Source organism: Nerophis lumbriciformis, linkage group LG07, assembly GCF_033978685.3.
Source record: "Nerophis lumbriciformis linkage group LG07, RoL_Nlum_v2.1, whole genome shotgun sequence".
Classification (NCBI taxonomy): domain Eukaryota; kingdom Metazoa; phylum Chordata; class Actinopteri; order Syngnathiformes; family Syngnathidae; genus Nerophis; species Nerophis lumbriciformis.
The window spans coordinates 34,472,321-34,484,321 of record NC_084554.2 but is presented as its reverse complement, the minus strand read 5'-3'; the positions used below and the strand labels follow the sequence as shown (position 1 = coordinate 34,484,321).

The window sequence follows — 12,001 nt, the reverse complement described above, 5'->3', positions numbered from 1 at the left end:
GTCTCAATAAATAAAAGGGGAAAAAAAGGTTCAAGATGTTCATCATTATTCTTGTTCTGTGTACTTTGTGAACACTTGTAGTTTGAACAATCTCTTGAACTGAATCATATCGGTGCTTTGTTTGATTTCTTTTGGTTAATCCATTCCATCATTTTATTCCACATACAGATATGCTAAAGGTTTTATGTGTTGTACGAGCATACAAATGTTTTAAATGAGATTTTCCTCTAAGGTTATATTTGTCCTCTTTTGTTGAGAAGAATTGCTGTACATTCTTGGGTAGCAGGTTATAGTTTGCTTTATACATAATTTTAGCTGTTTTCAAATGCACCAAATCGTTGAATTTCAATAATTGTGATTTAATAAATAAAGGGTTTGTATGTTCTCTATGTCCAACATTATGTATTATTGTAATTGATCTTTTTTGTAACACAGTTAGTGAATGAAGCGCACATGTGTAGTTATTTCCCCATATTTCTACACAATAACTCAGATATGGTAACACTAGCGAGCAGTAGAGAATAGGAAGTGATTTTTGGTCTACAACATGTTTTGCTTTATTCATTATTGATGAGTTTCTTGCTACTTTATGTTGTATATTTATACATGAGATTTCCAATTCATTTTATCATCTATTATTACACCCAAAAATGTGTTTTCTTTTACGCTTTCAATGTCTACTCCATCTATTTGTATTTGACTTTCCCTTCTACTGTTACCAAATAGCATTATTTTTAGTTTTACTGAGATTCAAAGATAGTCTGTTTTTGTCAAACCATCTTTTTAATTTGTTAATTTCTTCTGTTATTTGACTCAATCGAAAAGTTCGCAAATAGAGGGGTTTGTAAATCGAGGTTCCACTGTGCTAATAATAGAATGTTGTTTCCCATAATATTACGACTTTAATCTCAAAACTGTATATTTTAATACCGACTTTTTTGTTATTTAATATTAAAACTTTATTCTCATAAAATTACATTTTGTGTTGTATTGTTGCGACTTTATTCTCTTAAAATGCATCCTTGATAATTCAACTTTTGTTTTCATAAAACTGAAAAAAACAAACTAACTTATTTTGATATTACGACTTTATTACCATTAAATTCTATGTTTTTCGTGGTAATGTTGTGACTTTATTCACTATAGGACTTGTGGTCAGTAAGGATTAAAAGAACGTAGGCAACAAAAAGAGTGCACTAGTTGTGTTTGGAGAAGGCTCAGCTCACTTTTGTGCTAAAGAATGTCGTCAGCCATCAGATAAGTGTCGTCCATTCTCGCCAGCTTCCTGTACTTTGTTGGCGCCGCTATCACGACTTCCAATCGTTAGGAGGGAAAAAAATGGTAACCCGTCGCGTTTGTCTTCCTCCTCCTGGCAGCCGACTACCACAGCAGCGGCAACATCGTCAACAACGGCTGGAAGATCCACAACACGGCCAAGAACAAGTGGTTCGTCTGCATGGCCAAGACGCCTGAGGACAAACAGGAGTGGCTGGAGGCCATCATGAAGGAGAGGGAGCGTAGGAAAAGTACGTTCCGCAAGAAAAAGAAGAAGGAGAAGACGAAGAATTTTGTTGTTACATGTTGTGTATTTGTGAGCAGGTCTGACGCTGGGCATGGAGCAGGACACTTGGCTGATGGTGTCCGAGAAGGGGGAGAAGCTTTACCAGCTCATGAGTAAGGGACATCTCATTAAGGACCGCAAACGCAAACTCACCACGTTCCCTAAGTGCTTCCTGGGAAGGTAAGCATACCGAGCCATCATGGTGACGAATAATTACATCACCCGCAACGTGTTGTCATATATTATCAGTCCGCTTGTCCATCAATCTTATTTAAGGGTTATGGATGTGCTGTCAGGAGACATATTGAGCAATGAATGCTTGTGATAAATCACAGCATTATATGCCAAAATGCCTCCCCTGCGTCCCGCCAACACTGACGTGTTGGATTCATCTCTGCCGATGGCAAAGACCTGCTTTGACAATTTCTCACTACTTACACTTGTCGTTCTATCATTAAATGGCATACTGCACAAAGACAAATTTCCCAAAGACCCCCAAAAACTAGACGACTACTTGTGCTTATTACAGCAGAGGCTCTTTCATGATTTTAATATCAATAATAAAATGCTTATTTTCAATTATTTTAGCCCTATAATTTGCCTTATACATGTTAATAACATGTTCAATTGTACAATGTATACACTGCAAAAACTGAAATCTAAGTAAGATTAAGTATCTCAAATAAGGGTGATATTTGCTTATTTTCTGTCTGATAAGATAATTCTTCTCACTAAGCAGATTTTATGTTAGAGTGTTTTACTTGTTTTAAGTGTTTTGGTCCTAAATGATCTCAGTAAGATATTACAGCTTGTTGCTGAGATGTTATGACCTATATTGAGTAAAACATGCTTGAAACTAGAATATCAACTGTTGCAAAGCTGTGTCATCAACACTCACAAGTATAAAACTACTTTTTTTAAAGTAATAATTTCTTATTTCAAGCATGAAAAAAAAAAATCATGACTTTGACACAATTTTGTCTCATAATTAAAACACATGACAGCCAAATGGACTTTGCTGTTTTATTTTCAATGAAACAATAGAAAATACATACTCATAATGTAGTACAGTTGGCACAGTACATTAAACTGACAGTTAATATTTAAACATTTAACATGTGACATTTCTAACAATTTTGAACAGAAATAGTTCATGCACAATCAGATGAATTCTTCAAAATTACAATTAAAAAATGTTTGGCCGGGGCCCGGGCTGTATACAGTATATGCGCACTGATTGACTGAAAGAGCACGCACTTGGCGCGATGATATCATGTTATCGATGGAAAAATGCATGTTTAGACCATATGATTTGCCTGAGCGGCTAGGAAACCACGAGAGTAACAAGCGGTTGCCTTGTTGCCTTTCCATTAAGAACAATAAATTAGTTTTTAGTATAAGTTTGCTGGTTTCAAGAAATGTAATGCAGAGCGCATATCATTATGTCAAGATAATGGCACTAGCATTTACTTCATTTAAGAATATTTTTCAACATATTGAGCAAAAAGGTCTTTTTTTTTTTTTACCAAGAAAAGTGCACCTGTTATTAGTTAGAATATATATTTATTTTAAGGTATTTTTGGGTTCATTGAGGTTAGCTAATTTTACTTGTTTTGGAAAGTCTTGACAAGCCAAATTTTCTTGTTCTATTGGCAGATAATTTTGCTTAGTTCAAATAAAATACCCCTAATTTTTGTAATTTTTCTTCTTGTTTTGAACATTGACTTTTTGCAGTGTACACCAATGAATGATAATTTATAGGAAAACTGCAACTGCACTTCTGTATCCTATGGCAACGCCTCAATCTTCCTTTAAACTGGGTAGCGATTACAGGTGGCTCTGCAAGCCAATGGTCCTTTCGGCTAATGTTAGGAATAGCGCTAATGCTAGTGCGAGAGCTAGAGCTAGTGTAAATTGTTGCGCTAGAGCTAGTTAGTGCTAGAGCTGATGTTATTGCAAGTGCTAGAGCTAGTGCAAAACATTGTGCTAGATCTAATGCTAGAGCTAGTGTTCGTGGTAGAGCTAATGCTAGAGCTTGTGTTAGTGATAGAGCTAATGCCAGTGCTTGTGCGAGAGCTAAAGCTAGTGTAAAGCTTTGTGTTAACGCTAGAGCTAGTGTTAGTGCCAGAGCTAGTTTTAGTGATAGAGCTAGTGCTTGTGCGAGAGCTAGAGCTAGTGTAAAACGTTGGGTTAGCGCTACAGCTGGTGTTAGTGCTAGAGCTAGTGTTAGTGCTAGGGCTAGTGTTAGTGCTAGGGCTAATGCTAGAGCTGGTTTTGATTGATTGATCGAAACTTTTATAAGTAGATTGCACAGTACAGTACATATTCCGTACAATTGACCACTAAATGGTAACACCCGAATAAGTTTTTCAACTTGTTTAAGTCGGGGTCCACGTTAATCAATTCATGGTGTTAGTGATAGAGCTAATGCTAGAGCTAGTGTTAGTGTTAGTGATTGAGCTACTGCTAGAGCTCAAGTTAGTGCTAAAGCTAATGCTATAGCTGGTGTTAGTGCTAGAGTTAATGCTAGTGCTTGTGTGAGAGCTAAAGCTAGTGTAACATTGTGCTAGAGCTAGTGTTAGTCAGTGCTGCCAGATTTCAGAAAATGACAAGAGTGAGACTTTGGTGGCAGGATGCGGTTTGAAAAAAAATTGACTTATTTTTTAACACCGATTTGGCCAGGTTTAACGTCGATTTATACTTTAAGACTGATGTTCTCACCTCCAGCTGCTCTCCCTGCACTGTGGCTTCCGAATGATAGTCTAAATCAACCAGAAATTAGAAAGGAAAATCATCTTCACAGTTTTCTCTGCTGGCTCTTCTGTCTCATCCTCTGCATCTGTGTTCTCAATTTGTATCTCTTCTACATCTCCGTCCTCCCTGTCCTCTTCTGGTCTCTCTTGATATCCCAGTGTTGCCAGCTCCTCCGTAAGGAAAGTAACTATTGGCTGTCATAAAAGTTGGTAGATGACATAATTGCCTCATTTTAATTACCGTATTTTCCGCTCTATAAGGCGCACCTAAAAACCTCCAATTTTCTCAAAAGCTGACAGTGCGCCTTATAATCCGGTGCGCCTTATATATGGACCAATATTGAGCCACAACAAACCTAAACTTCATTTTCATAAAGTTTAGGTCTCACTTTTTTTTCAGTAAAATACTGGAAAGGATAGAAATGTAGTTTGTCTCTTTTATCCGATTATTAATCGATTAATCGAAGTAATAATCAACAAATTAATCGTTAGTTGCAGCCCTTATATATATATATATATATATATATATACCGTATATATATATATATATACACACACACACACACACGCACACACACACACACACACACACACACACACACACACACACACACACACACAAAACCAGTGACGTTGTCACGTTGTGTAAATCGTAAATAAAAACAGAATACAATGATTTTCAAATCACATATACACATATATACATATACACTATGTTGCCAAAAGTATTTGGCCACCCATCAAAATGATCAGGATCAGGTGTCCTAATCACTTGGCCTGGCCACAGTTGTATAAAATCAAGCACTTAGACATGGGGACTGTTTCTACAAACATTTGTGAAAGAATGGTGCAAAGCACGTCGCCACTGGACTCTACAGCAGTGGAGACGCCTTCTGTAAATGTATATATATATATATATATATATTTATATGTATACGTGTGTGTGTATATATATGTATATGTATGTATATACGTATATATATGTGTGTATATATTAGGGGTGTAACGATACGGGTATTTTATCGAACCGTTTCGGTACGGGGGTTACAGTTGGGTGCGGAGGTGTACCGAACGAATTTCCACATGGACATATTAAGTAGCGTACTGCACGTTGTGTAAACAATACTCAAAATGCCGGACACCTGAGGCAGCCCCGCAAAAGAGGACACGCCCGGCGAAAAGAGGACGCACGGCCAGTCTATCGTAGCCCGTTAGCTGCTAGCATGCTAGCAAAAGAGGACATGTCCGGGCCAGGTCCTGACCACACGTCCTCCCCCCCACCGGACATGCCCTCCCCCGTGGGGCCGCCCGGGCGGTTGCCCCCAAATGCCCCAAATGTCCGGCACCCTGAGCTATGGTTGCGTGTATTAACAATGTACATTCAAAGTTAAGAAGGTTAAAAACAAAACAAATTGTGCGCGCAGCAGCATTCGTGAGGGAGGGGGAGAGACAGAGAGAGCGCGAGCGAGAGAGTTGTGTTAAACACGCATGCTTTTTATCCATAGATTTATCAGATTTAATTTTTTATTATCTATAGCAGGGGTGTCAAAAGTGTGCCCCGGAGGCCATTTGCAGCCCACAGCTAATGTTTTAAAGGCCCACGGCACATTCTAAAAATACTATTAAAATAAACAAAAACATAACAAAAGTGAAATAAAAAAGCTTAAAGGTTAAATGTAATTTAGAAAAAGTTGCAATGTTGACTAATAAAACAAAACAGGTTTTTTTTTTTTTCTAACTGTCATTGCTCAAAACATAATATTGAATCAAAATCAATGTTATTATGAATTATTGACCTATCCAAGGTTCCCATTACTTCACATCAAATATTCCACTAAGAAAAATATTTTTGGTGGAAGATTTTGCAAATTTGGTAAATAAATAACCAAAAAATGTATATTTTTTTGTTTTCTTACTGTACCGAAAATGAACCGAACCGTGACCTCTAAACCGAGGTACGTACCGAACCGAAATTTTTGTGTACCGTTACACCCCTAGCATATATATATATATATATATATATATATATATATATATATATATGTATATGTATATGTATATGTATATATATATATATATATATATATATATATATATATATATATATATATATGTGTATATATTTGTATATATATGTATGTATATATATATATGTGTATATGTCTTAATAAGGTTATCCAAAAAATAGTGCTCGATACCGTAGTAGAGCGCAATATATGTATGTGTGGGGAAAAAAATCACAAGACTATTTCATCTCTACAGGCCTGTTTCATGAGGGGGGGTACCCTCAATCGTCTCCTGACGATTGAGGGTACCCCCCTCATGAAACAGGCCTGTAGAGATGAAATAGTCTTGTGATTTTTTTTCCCCACACATACATATATATGTGTATATATATATATAAGGATAATGCACAGAAGGGCACAAAAAGAGGGCGAAAACAAAAGGTATAAAGTAGACTAAAAATGTACCATAGTACCAATATAAAAAAAAACATATGTAATATTTACATATTATATACTATTTACATATTATTTATACAGTATATACTGTATACTCGTATATATTATATTTTATATAATATATACAATATATAACAAATCCCAGTTACCATGTACAATATTACAGTATATGTAACAGCTGCAGCAACAACAAAAAAAGGCCAGCATAAATTAGAGAGTAGATCTAGCAGAAAATATACGTTATAAACAAAGAGAGGTAGCTAACATAGAAGCGGTCAGGTAATAGACATATATATATATATATATATATATATATATATATATATATATATATATTTAGCGTGAGAAATGTCAAGTGTGGCGTATAGCGTGAGAAATAGTTAAAATGCTTGACTCTCACACTCAATGCCTGAGGCTTGGCAGCTCTGTTTTAGCGCTAATGTTAATGCAAGTGCTGGAGCTAGTTTTAATGCTAGAGCTAATGTTTGTACAAGGGCTAGTACTAGAGCTAATGTTTGTACAAGGGCTAGTACTAGAGCTAATGTTTGTACAAGGGCTAGTACTAGAGCTAATGTAAGTGCGAGAGGTAGTGTTAGAGCTAATGCTAGCAGTAGTTCTCAAATATTTTCTGTTATGCTCCCCCTAGGACAAACTAAATGTTTTGTGCCCTGTTCAAAGAACAAAACCAACACAGTGCATGAACTCACAACAAATTACACACCTGCAAATCAGATGGAAAATTAGAGGGAACATTGTTTGTAGGTATCCATAAAATGCCGATAGGGAAATGTTTTTATTTACACGATGAGTCGGGTGTGTCTTGACCTCCGCCGAACTCCTGAGGCCGACTCACCGAACCCCCAGGGTTCGATCGAACCCAGGTTAAGAACCACTGCGCTAGAGCTAGTGTGAAGGGTTGTGCTAGGGCTAGTATTTGCGTTAGAGCTAATGCTAGTGCTAGAGCTAGTGCAGTGGGAGAGCTATTGCAAAAGTCAGTGTTAGTGCTCGTACTAATGCTGGTGTTGCTACAGCCACACGGAGCGCCACCATCTTACTTTTGCATCGTTACATGTACCGGTATGCTGTATTATTATTATTATAACGACTTGTGTTGAATGAGGTGGGTTTTCCGTTTTTCTCCGCTAGAAAAAGAGTAAATGGGCAGGTTTTCTAACCAATGAACATTTGTTTAAAAAAAAAAAATGTTGATTTTGAAAAAAAACTGCGAATATTGCAGGGTATCAAATATCAAATCCGGATGATATGATAATATATTCCGAATTTGCATATTTGGCCATGACGTATCTGCAAAAAGTGAGTAAAAAACTGCACAGGCAAAACATAGTGAGCAACACAAATTTACATTTAAAAAAAAGGAGATTTTAGATGGGGAAGGGGCCCACAGCACCCGCTGCTCGTGCGTTCATGTCAGAGTTGCCAAAAGACTTGACTAAATTTGAAAAAGAGTATTAGGAGGGCTGTGATTACTTTCTAAATATAGGTTTGCAACACCGATTACTTCTGCTCTGTCCTCTTATTCTCTGGCAGAACAAGTGCACTGTGATGTGTTAATGAGCCAGCAGAAACATGTACGATTAATATATCATTTAATGAAATAAATGTGGACTTCATTAAGGTTTGACATTAAAGCTAAAAAAAAAAAGTCTCCAAACATTTGTCTGTAGTCAAGGAGCTTTTCCCTTTTATGAAAGTGGTGATTTAAAGAACAAGTAACCCTTTCGCCAATGTTTGCGGTTTGATGATATTTAAAGCGGCTATGTGTCAAAACCAAAACCAAAACATTTCACGTGCACATTGTGACGACTCCGATTCCACTTCTGTTATTTTTAAAAGCCCGCTGCAAAGTCGGACATAGCTGTGGCCGAGTTTACACGGTGCGGTGGGTTTGGGAACGTTGTCCTTTTAGGTCCGAGCAGACATTGCTGGCGGTCTGGAGGAGGAATGGATCTGTCAGCAAAAAAGACTTAAAGTATTAAACATGTGACAGAAAAGTTACACAATGAAAAAGTAGAGCATGAAGGGCCAACACCTGGAAGTCTGATCGAAGTTCAAGCAGTCATTATCCCACCTGTGTGTGGTAATCATATACAGTTTATATACATGGATGTTCTGGATGCAGTGGCGGGCCGTGCGTTTCCCACCTAGGCCTTCAATGATTACCTCTCAAAATACCATCATTGATGTCCCCACATGACCATTGCTGGAGAAATACTATACAGAAACACATTTACGCACCACTGGCAATTGTACAAAACAGGTTCTTTTCTGGCACATTTAAAAATCAATAAACCCGCATCATCAATTAAAACATCTTTTATGTGATACTGTCAAAATTAAAATTGCAAAAAACAAAATAAATGTGAAAAAAATTAAGGAATAAAATATTTGAACTCACAATTTGTAGCACCCATTCGACGCCGTACAGCCCCTCATTGTCGGTTGATTCGAGTGGAATTGGCGGGCATTTCCCCATTTCATCGCCGACATGGTCTCACAAGATTTAGTTTCTCTTTAAGTATCCTTCTTGAAAATGGCCGTGCAAATATATACCTGCCACCTAATCAACGTTTTGTTCTCCTTCTTTGTGGGTCAACACTTCCTGCTTGACAAGTGAGTATCCAATCACAGTCTCCTTAACATCAGGCTACCTAGATAGGCTACTGTCAACAACTCATGATCTGATTGGCTATTAGAACTGTCTATCGACTCTTTGTGTTCTCAAATTCATCCGCTAACGGTACCGGTGAGTATCCAATCACAGGATGCGTAAATGTCACGTTCAACGTAAGACTTTGTAGAAGGCCTTACTGACAACAACTCGTGATCTGATTGGCTATCGCAACTAGAGATGTCCGATAATGGCTTTTTTGCCGATATCCGATATTCCGATATTGTCCAACACTTAATTACCGATTCCGATATCAACCGATACCGATATATACAGTCGTGGAATTAACACATTATTATGCCTAATTTTGTTGTGATGCCCTGCTGGATGCATTAAACAATGTAACAAGATTTTCCCAAAAAAAACAACTCAAGTTATGGAAAAAAATGCCAACATGGCACTGCCATATTTATTATTGAAGTCACAAAGTGCATTATTTTTTTTAACATGCCTCAAAACAGCAGCTTGGAATTTGGGACATGCTCTCCCTGAGAGAGCATGAGGAGGTTGAGGTGGGTGGGTGGGTGGGGGGGGGAGTAGCGGGGGGTATATATTGTAGCATCCCGGAAGAGTTAGTGCTGCAAGGGGTTCTGGGTATTTGTACTGTTGTGTTTATGTTGTGTTACGGTGCGGATGTTCTCCCGAAATGTGTTTGACATTCTTGTTTGGTGTGGGTTCACAGTGTGGCACATATTTGTAACAGTGTTACAGTTGTTTATACGGCCACCCTTAGTGTGACCTGTATGTCTGTTGATCAAGTATGTCTTGCATTCACTTGTGTGTGTGAAAAGCCGTGGATATTATGTGACTGGGCCGGCACGCAAAGGCAGTGCCTTTAAGGTTTATTGGCGCTCTGTACTTCTCCCTACGCCCGTGTACACAGCGGCGTTTTAAATAGTCATGAATTTTACTTTTTGAAACTGATACCGATAAATTTGAAACGATACCAATAATTTCTGATATTACATTTTAAAGCATTTATCGGCCGATAATATCGGCAGTCCGATATTATCGGACATCCCTAATCGCAACTGTCTATCACCTGTATGTGCCCATTCACTTAATGTGCATAGACGCCTGCATTCTTGATTCTGAAGGCCCCGGGCAGATTTGGTACAGCATGGCAACATAAGATAGCTGAATTCTGATTGGATAAAAACTCTAAACTAAAAACAACAGCGCTGGAAGTAGCATAATATGACATGAAGAGAATATGAATACTTTTAGATACTTAGGGAAAGTAAATTAAAAAATACTTTTATCTTTAATTATGATCCTGATTTCTGGTTATGTTAGGCCATCAGAGAAGGCCTTGCTGGCCCTGACGGCACACCACTGCTTGGACGCCTCCCATGAAGCTGCGTGCTAGAAACTAAGCTAATTAGCTAGTATCATTCCAATTAAAAAAGATTAATTCATTTTTAATCTCTCTACTCATTTAATTTTTTTAATTGTTATTTATTCTGTTTATTCTTATAGCACTGCTGTACCACGGCTTTCCTTATGAATTCATTGAAAACTGAAAAGTACAAACACATTTTCAAATGAAAAATGGTGTAAAGCCATTGAATCCATTCCAGGCACCCAAGAATGTTAACGCCAAACACTTTATACATAGAATGATCATACTTTTACACGCTAAAAACAATGCACGATGCATAACATGGCAAATGAACAAGAATTTTACCTGTTGTTGAGCACTCTTGATGGCAAAATGCGACAAGGAAGCGCCGTTACCTTTGAGAGTTTGGCTAGGCTTGTCGCAGTACTGTGGTGCGTTCACTGACACTCTGGAAACACAGACTCTAAGGGTCTCGTTGACTTGAATTGGACAGAGCCACTCACGAGTGTTTACCCGTACAGAAACCGAGACAGTGTATTAGGGATGTAACGATATTGAAATTTCATATGATGGTTATCATTATTATTACAGTATCCTTGAATGTGCTCAAAAAGTACTGAGACACACACTAAAGTCTTTTAACCAAGTTTTATTTAAAATTAATATATAAGCAACAGACACACAATATACTTTCATTGGCAGAAAAAAACTGAAATAATGTTTTATTATTTGAAGTTTTGAATACGTTTATATTCTCTTTTAATTTGTAAAGGTTTTAGAGTGTTTAATATTAAAGGCAACGGTGTTTGTAAAGATGATAATGTGTCTTGTATTCATGTTAGCCTTCAAGCTAGCTAGAGATTAGCAGGCTAGCTGCTTATTCAGGAAATGATCAGTATTACCATGTTTTTCGATAATTACAATTTGAAACTGTAATACAAACCATATGGAATTGTATCACAGTTTATCGTTATAACTGTAATTGTTATATCCTCACAGTAGTGATTGTCAAGCTCCATCTAGTGGTATGCCAAATAATCACTTGATTAAAGTACAGTGTTTTATTTTCCTGTATTCAAAAACAGTGTTACTGTTCCAACGGTGTGTAAAAATAATAAATATCCTTGTTAAAAAAACCTATGTATTGTTTTTAATGAATACTTAGGCCTACTAAGCTAGTGTATTTGATTGTTG

The 12,001-nt window shown here is 37.2% G+C and overlaps 1 protein-coding gene across 2 annotated transcripts in view; it reads left to right on the top strand.

Annotated features, from left to right (window-relative positions):
- prex2 (phosphatidylinositol-3,4,5-trisphosphate-dependent Rac exchange factor 2) overlaps nucleotides 1–12,001 on the top strand; it is a 224,888-nt gene that overhangs the window by 70,558 nt on the left and 142,329 nt on the right. For both annotated transcript variants that reach the window (XM_061965408.2, XM_061965407.2), the window contains exons 9-10: nucleotides 1,377–1,526; nucleotides 1,600–1,741. In XM_061965408.2, the coding sequence (XP_061821392.1) occupies nucleotides 1,377–1,526; nucleotides 1,600–1,741 (292 nt within the window). The remainder of the gene's footprint in view (nucleotides 1–1,376; nucleotides 1,527–1,599; nucleotides 1,742–12,001) is intronic.